At 38.2% G+C, this 21692-nt stretch overlaps 1 protein-coding gene across 6 annotated transcripts in view; it reads left to right on the forward strand.

Moving 5' to 3' along the window:
* Window positions 1–21692, forward strand: part of SLC25A21 (solute carrier family 25 member 21) — a 516682-nt gene that overhangs the window by 461489 nt on the left and 33501 nt on the right. For all 6 annotated transcript variants that reach the window (XM_082452248.1, XM_082452250.1, XM_082452249.1 and 3 more), the window contains one exon: window positions 13429–13593. In XM_082452248.1, coding sequence (XP_082308374.1) covers window positions 13429–13593 — 165 coding nt within the window. The remainder of the gene's footprint in view (window positions 1–13428; window positions 13594–21692) is intronic.

Here is a 21692-nt window from a genome sequence, read left to right on the forward strand (position 1 = left end):
TTGTCAGATATTTACTTAGACAAAATAAAATCTATTAGGTACCCTATAAAATATTTGTCATATTACTTCAACTAGTCAGAACTTGATAAAACAGGGATCACATAGGTCACACACGTCAGCATTTTGTTTCCAGCAACTATCAGGATTCAGTAGCTGATCAGAGGTGACACTTTATTGGTCAAAGGTGCCAATATTGATCAAATTGAAAAGAAGTTAGTGCATAGTCAGTCACCCAACATAAGGTCATGGGACTATGCCTATTACAAAAAAATCTGAGTGAAAGGAATGACATGATTGATAAGAATAGCAAATTTCAAACTGACAAAGGATTAATCTCCAAAATATACAAGCAGCTCATGCAGCTCAATATCAAAAAAACAAACAACCCAATCCAAAAATGGGCAGAAGACCTAAATACACATTTCTCCAAAGAGGACATACAGATTGCCAACAAACACATGAAAGGATGCTCAACATCACTAATCATTAGAGAAATGCAAATCAAAACTACAATGAGGTATCACCTCACACCGGTCAGAATGGCCATCATCAAATAATCTACAAACAATAAATGCTGGAGAGGGTGTGGAGAAAAGGGAACCCTCTTGCGCTGTTGGTGGGAATGTATATTGATACAGCCACTATGGAGAACAGTATGGAGGTTCCTCAAAAAACTAAAATTAGAACTACCATATGACCCAGCAATCCCACTACTGGGCATATACCCTGAAAATACCCTGAAAAATAATTCAAAAAGAGTCATGTGCCACAATGTTCATTGCAGCTCTATTTACAGTAGCCAGGACATGGAAGCAACCTAAGTGTCCATCAGCAGATGAATGGATAAAGAAGATGTGGCACATATATACAATGGAATATTACTCAGCCATAAAAAGAAATGAAATTGAGTTATTTGTAGTGAGGTGGATGGACCTAGAGACTGTCATACAAAGTGAAGTAAGTCAGAAAGAGAAAAACAAATACCGTATGCTAACACATATATATGGAATCTAAAAAAAAAAAAAGGTTCTGAAGAACCTAGGGGCAGGACAGGAATAAAGACGCAAGTCCATGGAGAATGGACTTGAGGACACGGGGAGGGGTAAGGGTAAGCTGGGACAAAGTGAGAGAGTGGCATGGACATACATACACTACCAAACGTAAAATAGCTAGCTAGTAGGAAGCAGCTGCGTAGCACAGGGAGATCAGGTTTGTGACCACCTAGAGGGGTGGGACGGGGAGGGTGGGAGGGAGATGCAAGAAGGAGGCAATATGGGGATATATGTATATGTATAGCTGATTCACTTTGTTATAAAGCAGAAACTAACACACCATTGTAAAGCAATTATACTCCGATAAAGATGTTTAAAAAAAAAAAAGAATAGCAAATTTCAGATCTAGACATTTAAAAATACCTACCAGTCATTTTGGGCAAGAGCAGCTGTTTCCTCTGTCTTTTGTCAAGGACTCATTAACTCCAAAGCCTTCGTCTATTGACTAGCACGTCCTTTTATCCAACAAGGGATACCCTTTTGTTAATCTGTACCTGTGTTGAATTAATCTAAAAAAATGTTAGGTGTGCTCACTTCAGCATCTGTGTGGCGAAGAATAATTATTACCTTCTTCACTCTGAGGCCTTGTAGGTTGTCAAGAACTATGGGGGGGTGGCGGGGAGAGGAAAAGGAAGAGAAAGGGAGGAAGAAAGGAATTTTTTTTTGTTTTAGGAATTAATTTAATGCCTAAAGCATTTAAAGATTATGCTTCCTTTTTTAAGAAAAAAGTTTTAATTCTGGTATAAAGTTTTAATTATGTATAGATAATGCATATTTATGTTAGGAGACACCAAAAAAACTATATATTTCTGTATGTACATATAAGTGTACAGATGTACTAAAAATGGTCTAGACTCTCAAGCAGTGCTGTCCAAAAATAGAAATATAACATGTGCCACCTATATGTAAAAAGGTAAAAAGAAACAGATGAAATTAAATTATATATTATTTAACCCAGTATATCCAAAATATTATCATTTCAAAATGTAATCAATATACAAATTATATGAGATATTTTACACTCTTTTTTCATACTGGATATTCAAATCTAGTGTGTATTTTACGCTTACAAGCACGTTCCAGTTTAAACTAGGACATTTCAAGCGCTCAGTAGCCTCATGTGGATGGTGATGTCCTTAGAAGACAGTGCAAGTCTGGAGGAATTCATACAAACTTCTCACTGTGGCTGCCTCTGGAAAGGAGACAGGAAGGAGGAGAGGAAGATAAGAGTTTAAGGGAAGAGCTTGGTGCATTTGAATGTTTAACATGAGAATGTATCCAGTATTATCTGTGAACATTTACATTAGAAGGTAACACTTGCTCACTGTAGAAAATTTAGAAAATACAGAACCGTATAAAGAAAAGTAAGTAATCCAAAAGAAATGTTCTAATGGCTCTGCCGGGTCAAACCCACTTCAGGGAGAATCTTTTCAGCTAATTCAGGTGGGAATGACTTGCTGACCCATCTTAGGACTCAACCTTGCGTAATTCCGGTTCTAGTACTTCATTTATAGTAGCAGGAACCCCCGTTTTTTCCTGCTCTATAATTTCTTAAAGAGTTTAAACCTTATGTGCAAATTATCAAAGAACATATATAAAGAAAGCTGTCTAGAACAGAAAGGCAATTGGTTTGGGGAGCAAAAACCCATAAGGGTTTGCGGAGTGATGTACCCATCAAGCTCTTTACCATTTCCTAACAGTATGGCCTTGAACAAGTTACTTGCAGTTCCCTCTGTGGTAAAATGATGGTGATCAGTCCAACTACGTTACAACAAGGTATTTCTGTAAGGAGATAGAAGCACAAGCCCCACAGGGCCATCTAAGTTACTGACTTTGTAACAGCCCCCTGCTTCCTAGTCTGACCATAGCCCAGTTTCCTCTTTTGTTAGGGAAAAATAATAGTAATGGCCACATCAAATGGTGTAATAGGGTTAGTTGAGACATGCATATAAAGCTGTCAATACAGTCTGTCATGTAGTGGTGGTTTAGTAAGTGTTAGTAGTTATTATTACGACCTGCTTTTTATGAGAATTTAAATGTGATAGTATACCCAAAGGTCTTAACACAGAGCCTGTACATGATAGGCACTCAACCAATGGTAACTATTTCTAGATGCAAATTGATCTTATAAATCCTTAAGGTTAACTAGAGACAGATCTATCTTGAGATATTGCTGCAATGAACAGTCACACCCGACTCCCAGTTGTGGGCTCAAAAACAGCTTACTGAACAATGGTTCGCCTTAGGTCATTCCAACTGCCAATGCAATCCATTCAGCCTGAATTCTTTATCAGGGCTTCAGGGCTGGCAGCCTAGTTACGGTGCCTATTGACAAGATCTTTAAACTTAGATGCAGGTCTGTTACCATAAACAATAGTAGTTGGGCACCTGTTTGCTATAAATAACTTGCATATAGCAGCAGAAGTTCAAGAGGAAACTAAAAACATTTGAAGCCACTTTGGAAAGAGTTCTACCACAATCAAGATATTCTTCCTCCAGAATAGTCATACAAATTGAACGTGGATTCTTGATCAAGCCTTCACGGCCACTTCACCTGGAGGCTGTGAACGAAGCTCATTTTCAGCCTTTTCAGTCAATTACAGCTGCCAGCTGTGGTGAAACACTAACTAGATGGGCTGCATGCAGAATGGCCAGATGGCTTGACAACACCTTTACGAAAAGCAGAGCAGTTTCCCCGGAGGCTTATTTTGCAGGGAGATAACTCTTGCTGCTCCGCCAATAGTAGGAGTTTCTCAGGCCACAGGTCTGTGGCTCAGCCTTTCTACCTTCCTGCCTTAGATTTGAACCACCATGGATTCGTACACAGTAATTGTGGGTTTTCCTATTTCGTCAGCCTGAGGAGGTGAGTCTGCTGGTCCTTTAAACATGAAAATTTCCCAAGAAGTTATCTGTAGTGGAAGACAGCCTAGGGTAACAGTAGTCAATATGACTCTTAATATCACACTTAAAGTCTTGGAGGCGATGGTAGAGTGATAAAGATGGAACAAAAGGACTGCCATGGTCCCAGGTGCACAGAGCATGGTCTAGAAGGAGGTTGTGGAATGGAGGTAGATGTCCATTTGGCCCTGTGGGGAGGGAATGGCTGGCAACGGGCCAGAATGGGGCCCTCTGAAGCATGGGGTCCAGGAAAGGCGCCCCTCTAGCTGGGGTCCAAGGGCAGTACTGGCTGAGAGCAAAGGCTCTGTGTGCTATATTCTTGGGGCCCTCTGAAATTCCTGACAGGATTTCCCAGGAATGGCAGGTACGCGGCTGGCTCCAGCTGCCTGTGTTCTCCCCTCTGTGGTCTAGGACTGATTTTCTAGCCAGTCAGAGGTATGTTATCCATAAAATATGCCTTCCCTCCCAGTTAGCCCTACACTATGCTAGAAATGTAAAGGAACTTGTGGTTAATTTGGTTATTGTTACTTCCCTTATATCCTTCCAGCTTCTGTATAAAGTATTTCAATAGGTGTACTTGTCTTGCCTCCACTTTTAAAGTTACCACCATATCAGTCAAAGACTATAATCCCTGCCACACTTCCTTCAATTCCAATACCAGAATCTTGGCCAGCATCTTAAAATTCACAGTGAATAAAGAAAACCGGTCTCTAATTTAAATACGCTTGACCTTCTGTGGGGAGCAAAGTAATCACAGCTTTGTCATGCTCTGGTTTGGTTCAGTGGGTATAAAAACATGTTCAGGTAAAATCAGGATAGATCCAAATTTCCCCCCATCCTTCAAACTAAACCCAAGCAAAGTGTTGCTCTGGTTTGTAGTCTTTTTGGCTTAGGACCAGGCTTGCCCAGGGATTTCTCCATTGGAGATGGTGTGTATACCCAGTCCTGCCAAAAGTGTGACTTTGTAGCTTGTTGTCCTTGTAAGACCCTGCTCCCTTCTAACTAGGTGCATCGTTTTTTTCTGTACACTTATAAGAATGAGAAGTCCCCTATCAATTATGCTAAACCAAGTGATGTTTTGCTGGCATGCTCTCTGCTAGCCTGGAAAAGTGAATTTCTCCCCAGGAGCAAAATCTTGTATGAATTGTTTCCCAGTTTTTCTCTCCACTTTGAAATCTACTTCAGAGTTATTATTTGGCTAACGGGTTATGTTTTCCTTCCCTTGAGGTCTATAGGATTTGCCTCTGATGTGTGGATGGGGCACAGGTTATCCTTCTACTCTGTCATTTTTATCTATGTTACGTATGAACATAATCATTCTCACCCCCAAATATGAAACTAAACCTTTAGGAAATTGCAAAAGCCTGTTTCACCTCTATTTAGTCTTTAAAGATGCTCAGCCCAAGAAGGGAATAGTCTTCCACCTATGCTCTATGATTAAAACTTAAGGATCAACGAACTGATAGCAAATGTATCATCGATGGTAGAATCTTTAAAGATAGGGATTTTTTAAAAATTAGTTCAGGGTTTGATTCTTGTTTTGGATAACACCACTAAATATAGCTCTACACACTCTATCCTGGGAGCTTAATAATCTAATAGAGACCAGGTAGATCATGTACAGTATCACAAAGCTTAGTGATTATTTTCTCCATAGGCAATTAACAAATGCTTAAACTTAGTCATATTATGTAGAGACAACACAAAGTGAATAGGACTGTACTTTGCGATCCTCTCTTTCCAGAAGGAGAGAAGTTGAGTTATATAGAGAGTGAATGTGTGGCTCTGTTTTCAGAACGTGTGAGAAGCTAGCTTCAAGGGCATGTCAACATTCATGATGACGTATTGAGTTAAGTTCAAATTTTTCCTGCATTACCATGTGAAATCCTGTCTGGAAGCTGTTCAGTACATAAATTATTTCTTTCCAGTCTATGATTCTTGTAGGCAGAAGAGTGAATTATGTGTATGAATCCATTCCTATAGTTAACTTTCAACAGTACCTAAGGCAGCAGCCAAGTTGCCTCTCTATTATCATTTACAGAAAATAGACTTCAGTCTTCCACTCAGCTGTGCCAGAAACCCTAGATTTTTGCTTTCAGAATTGAGACTTTGAAGTAATGATAATAGCTACCATTTACAGAACATTCACTATAGGCCAGATACTGTGCAAGATGCCTTACATGTTTTTTCCTTTATTTGATTTTTTAAAGTTATATAGTTTTTTGTAAATTACAAAAGTAATTGTTTTCACAAATCAGGTAATACAAGGCTATGTAAAGAAAAAATAATTGGTGATTGCTGCCACTACCGCCCTGCAATCGCATCGCTCTGGTAACTAACTGCTCTGTCTCCTTCCGCCTTTTACAGTGCTCACACGCACCTGATACCTAATCCTCCCATTATCCCTATAAGGTCAGTGGCTCTATCTCTATGTTATGGATAGGGGAAATAAAACCTAACGCAGTTATTAGCTCTAAGGAACTGAGCATTAACATAGAGGTCTCTTTCTAGAAACCACACTGTTTTCACTGGGATAAAGAAAAGTGGGTAATGAAGACGTTTAAGGGAAAATCGTTAAGTGTTTCTGGAACCATGAAGAAGCAAAGGCTCCTTCCATGTTGCCAGTCCCCCCTGAGTAGTCACCCCTGTGTCCACAGCGGAGTCACCTTCCCTCCTGCTCTGCCAGCAGTGGGGGGGGGCAAAGCACAGGGTCAGCGTCTCGTCCCGTCACCCCGAGGCCCCGTGTTCCTCCAGGCGGTTATTGGACAGCAACTTGGTGTTGACATAGCTTTGTGGCTCAGCATCTGGAAGAGTTTGTTTAAAGCAAATTATCTTCCACTCACAGATTGTTTAAAAATAGGCCTGCTCATCAAATGTAAATTCTAGAAAGAATATAATTATATTTTGGATGTCTTTTTGTCCCTAATCATGCCCTAGTAAAATAAACTGCAACAACAAATTAGTGAAATACCTAAGCTAAGAGAGATGTGTAACTGTGGAATTTTGAGCCCGATTCTTCTTCTTTCACTTACATTTTGTTCTCAAATAAAAGGAAGAGTTTTCTTCTTTTTTCAGATTTATGAAAATGCTTCAAGACTTCGAGGAATGAAGAGCTTAAGTGATCTATCTCCTAATGAGCAAGGGTATTTTCCTACCTAAGTGTAGCAACTGGATATCCTCTTAACAAAGCAGTATTTTTCTTAAGGCCCAGATATGGACACTCACTTCACTGTATAAAGGTCTCATTGGTTTGCTTTCCAGTCATGTGATGAAATCCAGTGCAACACCTTATTCCATTGGCTCTAAAACGCACCCGAGTTCCCCTTGCCATGGGAAGCAAGTAAAGGGATGCATGTGGAGCGTGTTGTCTTTGGACACGGTGTGCCTAGAGCTTTTCTCTCGCTTTAGAGAGGGAGGAAATCCACTGACACACACCCCACGCTTGTGCCTACTGGCCATGCTCTGATAGCTATTTACCCAAGGAACAATGCCTAAAACCTCTGTCCATGATCTCACAAGGTAATCAGAGCCAGCTATGGTCAGTAGTTGGATGGAAGAACTCCAGAAAAAATAGCTGAGGCTGCCATAAGTCATCTCAGTGATTTGTTGGTAATTCTGGGCTCTCAGAGAGTAAGGAATCAGTGTCCCAGAGTGGTGCCTGGGAGCATTGTGTAGGCAATGGATCTTTGCTTTTATTTAAGCCCCTTAAGGATTTTAATTTTTAAAAGAATTTTTTATTGAAGTGTGTTGATTTATAATATTATATTTTAGGTAGGCAGCATAGAGATTTAGTATTTTTACAGTTTATATTACATTAAAAGTTATTACAAGATAATGGCTATAATTCCCTGTACTGTACAATATATCCTTGCTGCTTATGTATTTTATACACAGTAGTTTGTATCTCTTAATCCCATACCCCTAACGCACCCCTCTCTCTTCCCTCTCCCCACTGGCACCCACTTGTTTGTTTCCTATATCTGTGAATCTGTTTCTGTTTTGTTATACACATGCATTTGTATTATCTTTTAAATTCCACATACAAGTCATATCATACAGTATTTGTCTTCCTCTGTCTGACTTATTTCACTAAGCATGATAATTTCTAGGTCCATCCACGTTGCTGCAAATGGCAAAATGTCATTCTTTTTTATGGCTGAGTAATATTCCATTGTGTATGTATAGCACATCATTTTTTTTAAAATTGAGGTATAGTTGATGTACAATATAAATTACAGGTATACAACATAGTGATTCACAATTTTTAAAGGTTATACTCCATTTATAATTATTATAAAATGTTGACTATATTCCCTGTGTTGTACAATATATCCTTGTAGCTTATTTACTTTATACAAAATAGCTTGTACTTCTTAATCCCCTACCTCTATCTTGCCCCTCCCCCCTTCCCTCTCCCCACTGGTAACCACTAGATTGTTCTCTGTACAAGTCTGTTTCTTTTTTGCTATTCACTATTTTTCTTTATTTTTTAGATTTCACATATAAGTGATATCAGTTTTCATTCTTTTTTATGGATGAGTATTATTCCATTGTGTATAAACACCACATCTTCTTTATGCATTCATCTGTTGATGGACACTTAGGTTGCTTCCATATCTTGGCAATTCTAAGTAATGCTGCTATGTACATGGGGTGCATGTATCTGTTTGAATTAGTGTTTTTGTTTTTCTCAGATGTATACCCAGCTGTGGAATTGCTAGGTCATATGGTAGTTCAATTTTTAGTTTTTTGAGAAACATCCATATTGTTTTCCATAGTGGCTGCACCAATTTATATTCCCACCAACAGTTTATGAATGTTCCTTTTTCTCCACATCCTCTGCAACATTTGTTATTTGTGGTGTTTTTTTGATGTTAGCCATTCTGACAGGCGTGAGGTGATTTCTCATTGTACACCACATCTTCTTTATCCATTAGTCTGTTGATGGACACGGATTGCTTCCATATCTTGGCTATTATAAACAGTGCTGCTATGAACATTAGAGTGCATGTATCTTATAAATTTTTTTTGGATATATGCCCAGGAGTGGAATTGCTGGGTCATATGGTAGTTCTATTTTTAGTTTTTTGAGAAACATCCATACTGTTTTCCATAGTGGCTTCATCAATTACAGAAATTCGATTTCATGTTTCATAATCATTATAGAATATTCTCATGGGTAGATATAAAATTTTTCAGTATATCTCTCCAAATAAAAAGCAAAGCAAAAATATTTTTATGTTTCTCGAATATGAACAAAGTACCGTACTAGATAGTTAACACAGTGCATGGCACCTAGTAGGGCTCAATAGGTGTTTGTTGAATAAATGAATGCATAAAAGAACATGGAGTTCCCAGAAGTAACAATTGGCAGTAGCTGACATCAGAGTTAAAGTAGACTTTGAGTTCCTTCCAATGGAAATACTTCCGGCAGGTACCAGTGAACTGAAGATTTTTCTAAATCAACGTGGAGAGCAGTGTGACATCGCAATATTAGCTACGTTCCGACCCACTTATTCTTCCATGCTTGCAGCTCTGATGCAATCAATGAAAGGTATATCTAGGAAAGTGAGAATGCAATTTGGCCCACAGCTGGTAGCTAAATATGAAAATTGGAGTGGATCTAAATATTGAAAGGAAACTGAATTTGTGGGTGACCTGCTGGGTTGGATAGTATTGGAATCATTTGGCTGATGATGCTAATCAGTCACCATTTCATTTTGAAATGGAAGCCCAGTAATCAAATAAGTTTAGTAAAACTTGTGTTTACAGAGATCTAGTCAAAATGATTCTATATTTTCCTAGTGGAAGTCATGTTTTGCCTTTCTAATTAAATATTTGCTTACATGTGTGTGATACAATGTCTCTGAATGAAGCAAAAAGGTCACTTCTAATTCTTACGGGAATTAGAGTTTAGGTTTTTCTTTGTCTCAAGGCCCCAAGTTGCCAGAAAAATACATTTGTATTTATCTGTTACCTGTATCAGTTGGATTATCAAACTCTGAAAATCTTACAGCATGTGTATAACAAGAATGAGTCAACAAGCATGAGAGCACCACTGGATGAGATGTAGAATTCTGCTTAAGCCATTTTCCAGTACTTTTCCCTTAGGAATATTACTTAATCCTTGGTTTCCTCACCTGTAAAATGAGGATAATGCACCTGCTGTCCACATTACAGGTTGTTGAGAGAGGCAATCAGATATGATAGGATGGCAGAACCATGCAGAGTATAAAAGTATGAACTTGGAGTCTGAGGGGCCTCAGTTTGAGCTCTGGACCTTCCACTAACTCTGTGATATTGAGCAAGTAACTTAACTTTAGTTTCCTCGTCTGTCAAATGGGGATAAAGATAATGCTCATCCCACACACTTGTTCAGAGGATTAAGTAAGATGATATATGTAAAGTACCAAGTATCTATGATAATGACTAACATCGATGAGCACTTCCTGTGTTCCAGGTACCTGGTAACATGCATGTATATGCTCTCTAGGGTATAAATAAACTGTGTCAGGTGGAGGCCTGGTTAGCGTGCTTTTCCTTTCCCAACCTTTGCTCCCGCATGGTGGCCTTGCTTCTATAGTCCATAGACCTGTCAAGTGAAGAGTTCTTACCGAGGATGTTTACCAAGCGGTAGCGAAGAGACCATTTTACAGGATCTACTGCTCCCGAGAGGAAACCCCTGGGGTGATGACCTAGGAGATCTCTAGCCCAGGAGTTGGATATGGTTGGCTCCCAGAAAAAGCAGACCTATGATCTTGCACTCTGGATGCATTTCTGTAGGAAGGATCATGTCACAAGGGTCCAGGGCTCTGGGAAAAGGAAACCACAGCCAAAAGGAATGAGCAGGAAGAGGCTAGTTATGCATGTCCTTCCTCCCCCTCAAATCAGCCTCCACCTTTTGATTGTCATTGCCTTCAACTACCAAAGAAATTACCTGTTATTTTACTATTATAACTAGTTTTATTATCGTCATAATTGCCATTATTATTAACAGCTAATGTATAGTAAATGCTTACATAGGGCAAAGTTCATTGACTTATTTATCATCACAACAACAATCCTATGAGGAAGATTCTATTATTATCCTTATTTTACAGATGAGTAAAGTGAGGATAAATCAGAGGATAAAATACCCGCTTAAGCTAGCAAGTGGTATTGCTGGGATTCAAAGCTTGGGACTGTCTGGCTCTGACTCCCTATTTCTAACTACTGTACTACCCCCTGATTTGCTTAATTATTCACAGCTGAGTTCAAACTCAACAAGGCACTTGAGTCAAAATCCATGTGTTACATTTCTTCGTACCTCCCTAACATCCAAACTGGTAGAAATCAGGCAATAGGCCATCAGTAAATGTTATTTGGATTGACGTATACACACTACTATATATAAAACAGATAACTAATAAGAACCTACTGTTAGCACAGGGAACTCTATTCAATACTCTGTAATGACCTATATGGGAAAAGAATCTAAAAAAGAGGGGATATATGTATATGTATAACTGATGCACTTTGCTGTACAGCAGAAACTAACACGACATTGTAAATCAACTGTACTCCAATAAAAATTAATTTTAAAAAAGATCTAATAGAAGTCCTCTCTTTAAATTTTGATGATTTAGCACCCTAGATTTTTAAATGATAGACACATCTTTATACCTGTTTTATTTAGGGAAAGCCATGTTAGTCTGCACTCTCATTCAAAGCCATTGGTTCCTCTGTTGCTGAAGAATCTAGATGGCTTCTGACCTCCCCATCTCTCCTGCCCTCGGGGCTTCAGAGTGGGTGAGGATGGAGAGAAAGCTTGGGCTAGAAGCAGGGAGGACTGGTGTTGGTCAGTCTGGACCCAGGCAGCCTTACTTCTGCCTAGTTTCTTTCATCCCCGGGAGAGCTGCCTCCTTTCCTTGCCTCTGCCCTCTAGGCTGCCTTTCTCACAGCAAGAGAGCAGTGCCTAGGAGTTTGCTCAGCACTTTCAGAGTCTTTCCAACAGAAATGAACTTCTGCTCAACTTGTCCTCAAGTCTCTTTTGAAACCCAAAATAAATAACTGGAGTTGATAGTCAATGTGCCATAACACAAACAAAAAAATCCCATTTTGTAGCAGAGAGTGAACTTTAACCTTCTGAGAATTTTTGGTTTTCCTATATGAAATGTCTTTTATTGTTTTAAGGTATGTTCTCATGTGTTTTTTTCATGGCACAAAAAAAGGGTTTTCTTGGGATTAATGTAATTTATTGTAATTAATCCTCTTAAATGAAAAGGTGAATTTGAGTGTAGAATTGTAGCTAGAGTTTTAAAAACATTTATCAGTTAAAGCTATAGGGTTTACTCTCTAAACAAGCTCATTTAAATGTATCAGGTTAATTACATAGCTACAAAGTTGGATGAAAAGCCTTGATTGGATTTGTTCTGTTCTGTTCTGCTGACACAGCCTTAATTGCACGTGATAAGAAAACACTTTTAGTCAGTAAGTGCATCAGACTGCCATGACCACTCCAGCAACCTGCTCCAGTGAAATTTCAAACGAGTGTCATGTCAGTGCTTGCCTTATGGGAAAAAAATTAAATGCTGAACGTTTCCCCTTATTTACTATTCAGTATTCAAAATTTAAGAGGGTGAGAGATCCTTTGTGCTGTACCTCCAAAAAGGAAACAGTCACTCAACCTTATTTAAAAACCCACATGACTTGTTGTAATTGTACTGTAATGAATTATAAAACTCAGGGCAACTACAGTGATTTCTTTAGCAAGTTCCAAAAGTAGCACTGGCTGGATCCCAGCAGTCAAGGTATTTCAACCTTGGGTAATCAATCAAAGGGCTGGAAAGAAGTAAATTAAAGGTAACCCAGTACTCTCAACACCATTGATTTATCATTTATCACAGCAAGTGTTACACACACTGATTGCCCACTTTCTTGAGGAGGTCTACAATCAACTGCTATTTATCCACAGCCGATTTCTAACCTAACACCAGTTTAAACTATTGAGGCAGTGGAATCAGGACTAATTGTAACATTCGCTTTAGAAAAACATAGTTAGAAAGTGAAATATGCTGGATTCAGGAGCCAAATATACATTCCTTTTGGATTATGCACAGTTATGGATTACCAGTATGGATTACTAGTTTATCTATATGGTTAATCCCCTCTATTAGTGTGGATGATCCAGAATTGGATGCAACTCTTGACATGTTGAAAATGATATTAGTTATTATATGACATTAGTTTCACTAATTCCATCAAAGATATTTTTTCTTTGCCAACAATCTTCCCTTTAAGGCCTGTTGTTATGCATGCAATTTTGTTTACTTTTGGGGTTTCCTAATTTTAAAAAGCATGACTCTAGGCATGATTATTCATGATTATTCATCTTTGGGGAAAAATAAGTCCCTAATAATTTTGGGCTTGAAGGGAAGTTAAAACAGTAATTTATTCTGTTTCACGGCCCCGAAGATGACCTTTCTCCTCTCTCGTGCAGCAACCATCCACCGTGAGTTATGCAAGACACATCATTAAGAAGGAAGGCTTGGGACTCCAGGGCCTCAACAAAGGATTTACAGCAACTTTGGGACGTCACGGAGTTTTCAACATGGTTTATTTCGGCTTCTACTACAATGTCAAAAACATTACTCCTGTCAATAAGGTAACTGTTTAATAGATTAAAATACTGGAGGAAAAATCCTATCAATGATGATAGCTGTGTTTGTAGAGTATTTATCCTTCCAAGTCACTGTGCTGAACTTTTATGTCTGTTATCTAAGTTGATCCCCACATCAGCCTTGTTCATTGAGTGTTGTGATCCCTATTTTGAATTCAGAAACAAAGGCTTAGAAAGATCAAGTAAATTGCTCAGAGTCACATAATAAAGAGCAAAGCAGAGCCTTGAACCCAAGTCTGACACCAAAACTCGTCTTCTTGAAGAATGCACCATTACACCTGAATGCTTCACATTTATCACTAATAGGAATTTGTAGAAACTGTTATTACTTAATTTTTATCTCAGAAGCATAACTTTCTCAAGAAAGTTGAAATTTTCATAGTGTAAATAAATGTTGAGTTCATGAGGGAAAATTATCAGCCTAAAATTTAAATTTTACCTAGATAGTAATTTTTAAATTCACCTAAGTTAATTAGGGTAAGTAGTAAATCAACTCTTCTAGGATCATTCACTTTTGATATAAAATAATAATAATAATTTTTAATGGTAACTTACAGATGTCAGCAGCCTTTCAACTTTGACAAGATAAAAGTAACACATGATGTGTTTTAAAATGAGCATCTTTTACTAGAGCATCACAGAATTTTCTCCCACCATCATACTGCTTGCCTGCAATCAAAATTGCAATTCTGAAAGCACCAGCTGGGGAAACATTTTTCACATGCAGGCAGTTTCCCACAGGGGTTCAGTTCTTCATTTTGCTTAGTACAAAAGTATTGAAGAACTTTTTATAAAGAATAAAAATATTTCTAATATGGCTATCACCTGATTCTATAAGGTAATGTTGGTTACAGTTGCCTTTTTCCAGCTATCCCCTGTAATCTAGGCCAGTACTTAATCTCAAGTAACAGCTAAATCCAAGGCATGTTCCCCGTTAACCATCTGTTGACATTGCCTCACTTGCCAAAATTGTTAACCAGGTTTCACTCTATTTAGAAACCTCACTTTTTGAGTATAACCTCATGTTTTGTTGGTCTGAGATCTATGAATGGCCACAGAATATATAGATTCCCCCCACTGACTGACAATTCTGACTCTGGTGGTCCTCAGAGATCTTCTCCTGTTGAGTTCTTGAAATACAGAAGTAGAGTGCAATAAACACTTTGGTCATGGATGACATGAGAGAGTTCAACTCTACATACATTAAAAAAATGTTTTTAGCAGGAACAGATTAATAATCTTTGGAGCCCTGGGCGAAATGAAAATGTTCAAAAATTAAGAATTTCAAGACAGCAACTGTAGAGCAATAAACCAAGCATGGGGCTCCTGTAAGTGCAGGCTCTGGGCAACTGCACAAGTCACACACCCATGAAGCTGATGTTTTTTAAACTCTGAGATGAGTGATTCATACAACATGGGAGAAATGTCCATGCCTCTATTTCTCCAGCTATCCAAAGGCTTGCAGCAGATAGAAATTACACACAATGAAATGAATGATATAATTTACAAATATAATATAAATAATATATATTTTATTATATATATTTGTGTATGTATTTTAATGCATATGTTATTACAATAATATGAACTTGGTCATATTTAAAGAAGAATTTCAGAAAGATCAATAAGATTTATATATGATCGTGTTACTAATGCTTAAAAAAATCCACGAATGCAAACTTCATTCTACAATTAGTCAATACACTTAAGTTTTAAATGTTATGCATTATGAAAAAAACAGAAGCTTAAATATTTATTTATTACTTAAAAGACATCATAGTATTCTGAAATTATGGAAAGAGCTTTATCTTGCCAGCTTACAAGGGTCAGATTATATTGGCACTTATAGGCCACACTAAGGATTCTTCTGTTTATCTGAAGAGCCCTGGGAAGCCAACAAAAGATTTTAAGCCGAGGAATTACCTGATCACTCTGGCTGCAGCGTGGAGAATGGGTGGAATGGAGGTGGTGTGCAAAAGACAGAGTGTAACATGGAAATGATTGTTATGTGCAATGCTGGAGTCTTGGACTGCAGTGTTCGTGGTGAAGACAAGGGGAAGTGGACAGATTTGAGAAATGTTTAGAAGGCAAAATCTATAGTATGTGGTGATCGAGGCTATGTGCATGTTGATAAAAGGGGTAGTGGGGAGGGATGGTGCCTAGGTTTGGGGCTTGAACAACTGAAAGGATAATGGTGCCATTCGTTGAGAATGAACAAGTTTTGGGGAGAATATTATGGGCTGAGCCTGGAAAACTGAGTTTAACCACATTTGGACTCTGAAGTGCAGATGTTGAATCAGTGATTGCACATGGGATCTTGAGAGGAGAGCTCTGAAATGGAGATAGACATCTAGACAGCAGTAGTATACCCGGGCGAACATACTTTAACTGGGGAATGATCATGGGCCAATCGCTTTACTGCTCTGAGCTTCAGTATTTTTAATCTGTAAATTGAAAAGCTAAGATTGTCCTTTCTACCTGACAAAATGGTTTTGAGGATTAAGGTAAATAATACGTGAAGTTGTTTGTGCATTTAAGGTGCTGTGGAAGTGTTAAGTGTGGAGGTGCTGATGACAGGGATGGGAGGAGGAGTAGAGATGGCAAGGAGGGTGGTGGAAGCGGTTAGCATCTAGAACTGTGTGAAGAACTTTTCCCCAGGACGGTTCCTTCTGCACTTAAATGAGCGCTGTGGGGTTAGTTGTGGGTTTTGCTTTCAGGGGTTTTTTGCCTAGAACAAAGTCATTGATCTTATGTGTTCTGTAATCTAAGCCTGATTCAAAACTGGGAAACCAGTATTCTTTAAATTTAAACCATAATAAATCAGTTCTTTGTGAAGAGGAAGATATGATAATCATTAAAACATGTTGAAGAACGTCATCAAGTTGTTAACCACGAGGAGGAGGTGGTGTTCCTTGAAGGCTTTTTTCCATCTTTGCTCTAGGCTGGCTCTAGCCATACACTCCAGACAGTTTGTTTACAGGGTTGTTGTTTCAATTCCCTCACCCAGCAATTGGTCATTCTGTTGTCCCAAGGGAATTTGAGATTTCACCAACTCTGACTGGCATGGGATAATTCTAGATTTTTCTTTAATTTAACATTTTTTAAATTGATAAATTGTCTACCAATGTTTTCCATTTTCAAAGTATTTAATTTTACAAGAAACTGTCCATAATGATCATGTCTGAGGAGTGGAAATGGAGAGTCCCATGCGTGTGTGTTTGTGTGGAGCGGTGGGGAGAGCAGGAAAAAGCAGGGAGCAGTGGAGGGAAAGTACTTTTTCTTTACAGCATTCTGAGCTGTTGGTAGCTTCTACAAGAAGCATGTATTAATTTTATAATAGGAAATAAATCTGTGAAAATTTTAATAGAACCTTATAAAATAGAGTACCTAGTTAACTTTTTAACACTTAACTCTAAGACTATGTCTACAGAGGTAAAATAAGAACTTGAAACAGTAAGTTCAGAAAACTCAGATCAGATACCCACCCTGAAGTTTTTAACTTTAACTCTTCAGATTGGTGATCTCTGATATATACATTTTTCAAGCTTCACAGAAATATCCTGACCTTCTGTGCCATTTTATACTATTAAAACCATTTTTGTAGACTTCATGATTTTGCCTGATCCTTGTCACAATAACTGTCATTTTCAGATAAGGAAAGAAAAACAGGAAGTAAAGGCCCAGAGCTGAAAGTTACTGACATAATTTATCTGAAGGTATACAGCAGGGGGAAGGAAAGAACCAGAGGCCGGAACTCTTTCTGCTATACCATGTAATGCTTTAACTCTATATCTTACCTTGTCTTTTGTCACACATAAATTGTCACTTTAAAATGATTACTAAAATTTAAATAAGTGAACTGGCTACAATATCCAGACAGTGTAACCAGATTCTGCTTTTGCCTCATTCAGACCTGGAACCTGGTCTTCCCTTTTCACATCCTTAGTCTCTGATCCATAGACACAAAGAATTATGAAACATGACCCTGGAAGAGCTGGGCATTACCAGTTTGAAAATGGTGCTGTGTTATATTCTTGCAGACTTATTTTTAGAATCTAAATATTCCTATAGAATGGTGAATAAGTGGTTACAATAGAAAAGTTTGCTTTGAATATTAACTGACCATGGAATTCATTTAATGGTGGCATTCATTTTCATCTTGCAGTAAATGGAATGGAATGTCAGTATAAAGAATTATCCCTTCTCCCCAGAAAGAGGCCATCACTTCTTAAAGTAAAGCCTTCTAGAAATAGGTATTGATTAACTTAAATGCTGACATCTTTTTCAAATATTGATGAAGGTAAGCTTTGATTGCAAAACTGATTTCTTTCATTTCCATTCCAAGATAGGGTGTTCAGAGCATTTTATTTGTGATGTTGACACACAAATGAGAATGGTAAGATTTAAATGTTACATCTCTTTGATAACTTTGTCTTCTAGTTTCATATTTACTGCTTTTCCTATATTTCCATAAGCAAAATAATAATAATAATAGTAGAAATTGATGTCTAAAGTTCATGGCTGTCAACAGTATTAAACTGTGCTTTCACTTTGCATCCTAATTAAGCATGTTTGCAGGTTATTTTGCCAAAAACAATAGACCTTTTGTGTTGAATTCTGCCATGATATAAATCACATGTGTGGGTTAGAAATATTCTAGGAGAGAACAATTTTTCATAGGTTCAATCCTTCTTACTTAATAAACCATTTAGACCTGTCCCTGTGGTCATTTTACTACAGACAGGATTAAGTCAAACATTTTACTTTCTCCTAAGGTAATATCCATAAAAGATTCCCTTTTAGAAACGCAAATGCTTTTCTTTTACTTTTGACTTTTAATATTATCTTTGTTTTGTAAATTCTGTAGAAAGTCTGAGGGTGGTGCCAGATGCACTTCAGTTTATCAGAAGAAATGTGGAAATATGTTAGTTTCATGATTTAGAGCTCTATCCTTCCCTAAGGTGTGCACTGGGCTGAATGAAAAATTCACCTTTGGGTTCCAGTGGAGAACTTCGACAGAGCTGTTTATATTTTGAAAAGAAGAATCTCAGTAGAATTAGATCATAGTAGGATTTAATTTATGACCATTTATTTTTCTGATTCTCTCTTACTTGATCATTAGTCTTACCAATCATCCGGTAATAGGAAGGGCGAGAGCATTAAAGTTTCATTAAGAACAAGTCTCCTTTCTGGTAACCACTGGGGTAAAACAACAAGTATATATTATCTATAAAATTCCGGGACATGTGACAAGATTCTGCGGTAAAAAGTGGTATCTTTCATTGGCAGTTTTCACAGACTCCCTGGGGGTTGTGTGTGTGTGTTTCAGGAGAGGAGGGCATGGGGGAGGGCAGAGGGAAGCGGGACAGGGGTTCAGGCACTTTCTTAAATAAACTTCAGGCCAAAAGTTTCCAGTCAGGTACCACCCAAGTGGATGGAAATGAGGTGCAAGTGGCTTTAGATTCTTAGTGGGTGCCTTCTATTTATTCATTCCAGAAGTGTTCATGGCACATCTATCATAGGCCAGGCACCATCTCGCTAAGTGTCAGCACCGCTCCTGCCTTAATGGGGTTTACAGTCTAGTCGAGGAGACAGACAATAAACAAGTCATTACACAGGGAACTGAATCATGGCAATTGTGATAAGTGGCATGAAAGAAAACTGTGAAGCTGTGGGAAGTTTTAACCAAAGGCCCTAATTAGACCCACAGCAGGGCATGGTGGGGATATAGGAAAGGCTTTCCTTTAAAAAAGATGTTTAGGCTGGAGCTCAAGGGTGAGGCTTAGCCAGGCCGAGATGAAGAGGATGAGCAGGATGTGTGAGGGCACAGAAGCAGAAGGAGGCTTGGGGAACCTCGGAGAAGATAAAGAACGAGGGTAGCTGGTGTACGGTGAACCGGGGGAGACAGGAGGCAGTGGAGGCTGCAGGGGGTAGCTGGGCCAGAATGTTTTAGGCATGTTTAAGGCAGTTGATTCCCCTTAAATGATTTAACTGAGGGGCATGTCCAACAAACGTATCACATACGTGGAACTAAACGGGCATGGGAAAGGTTCATTTATAGAAGTCCAGAGGTGGAATCTCATGAAATAAACATGCTTCAAAGACTTCTTCTTGATCATCTGCCGACCCCCACATCAAAGCATCTCAGTGTGTCCTTGTCCTGACTTCTCAACATTTAGGATTTTGTTCTGGGATCCTGATTTGATAGTTTTCCTTGGAGTCAGTGCCTTTATTAAGGCAAGGAATAGAGTACACAAAAACAGAAAAATCCTACTGGGTTCCCAAGAAAATATATTAATACTTTCCTGCATTTTGTCTGATAATACTCAGTGATATAAGTGACTCTCAGAAGATATTATGTACCTATCTATCTATATTTATTTATTTACTTGTAGAGAGATACTTACAAATAATAGATATAGAGAGGGGTGTGTGTATATATATATATATATATACATATATGAAATAATCAAGTGATAACTGTTATGCTTAAATCCTAGCCCATTTTGACATTGTATGTATTTTATAATTTGAGCTAAGTGGGTAAGACCTTTAAAATTATTTTACATTTCACAACCCTTTAAAGAACAGATATCTTAGAAGGGGAAAGGAATTTTCATGCCTATTTTCTGAATGGCTACATTTAGATGCTGAGCTTTTAACAAGACTTTGATTTCATTCCAGAGCCCAGAGCCCTACAAGGATAGGATCTTGGGAATACTCCACATTCCTTAAGGAATGCTTATCAACTAAACCGTCTCATTTTAGTTAGTGACCTTCTGTGGAGTGAGGAGCTAGCATTTCCCCAAATTATCTCACATGAAGAAAAAACAAACACTGTAATAGATTCTTCCGATAGCTGTGAAGTGGAAACAATTTAACTTTTAATTAAGCTCCAATAGCAGGTATTTTCATTGGGGAACAAGACAACATGATACCACAATGTTAGGGGAAAAAATATTTTTGTCAAAGTTTATGATCAAAACAACAAAAGAGAGCCAAGATTAGAGAAAATGAAAGGTGCACACTGAGAGCTGAATTTACTCCTAGTTGACTTGGATCCACTAAAACTAACAATATCTAAAATGCAAATTTCTTCTTTAAAAAAAAAAAAAGGCAGTTCACTCTCACCTCAAGCTGCCTCTTTGTTCAGTTACCGGGAGGCAACTATAATTTCAACACACCACATCATTTTCATGACAAGCATGGTCAGCTGTGGGGAAGGCAATGCTAAGCTGCATTATTTGCCTTGCGGTTCCCACCAGGTGCTTAACCAATGTGTGTATTTACCTCCTTTGCAATTTGCTTCTTAGACCTTGGTTCTTTGTGTATTATGTCTTTATAAAGGAGAGATACAGCATTTATTAAACACCTGTGATGTGTGAGGTCCGGTATACCTACAAAGATGAATGTGACATGGCACAGCCCCTTCCTTTAAGAGGCTCTGGGCTTTGGGGTGACATTTATTACTAGACTGGGTTTTCTGCAATTTCATCACGTGGGGATAATCATGAACTTTATGCTTGTATCACCTCTTACTTGCAGCCTTGAGAAATGAAGGACTGCATCATGACCACCCCTTCAACTATTGATGATGATGTGCTACAAAAGGGATGGAATGGATTAAGTATAGAATTGATGTGTGCTGATAGCCCAAACTGACCATTTGTAAAATTATGGAAATAACTGTGATAGATCCTATTAAAACTGGTTTTGACCACATGTTTATATATCATCTAATTACTAATTAATTGATTTGTTAAAATGTTCGATTCTTTTTTAGTCACCCTTGTTATGGTCATAACATTCTCATTATCAAACAATTTACTTACCCCCTGGGCGGGGGAGGGAGCTGAAAAGAAGAGTTCTGCAAAGAAATACTTTGCAATACCCTGAAAATCATGTGACTCCTTGTACGACCACTATATTGTCTTTAATTTTCTTATCCGAAGCATTTTATGGCAGTCTCTTTTAGTCACTTCTAAACAATAATTTTAGTTCTTCAAATGGCAAACCCATTTTAGCAATTTTTGACAAGGAACATGAAATCCACTCTAGAATCATCCAAGGCCAATCCCGAACAG

This window comes from Balaenoptera physalus (genome assembly GCF_965194825.1).
Source record: "Balaenoptera physalus genome assembly, chromosome: 2".
Taxonomy (NCBI): Eukaryota; Metazoa; Chordata; class Mammalia; order Artiodactyla; family Balaenopteridae; genus Balaenoptera; species Balaenoptera physalus.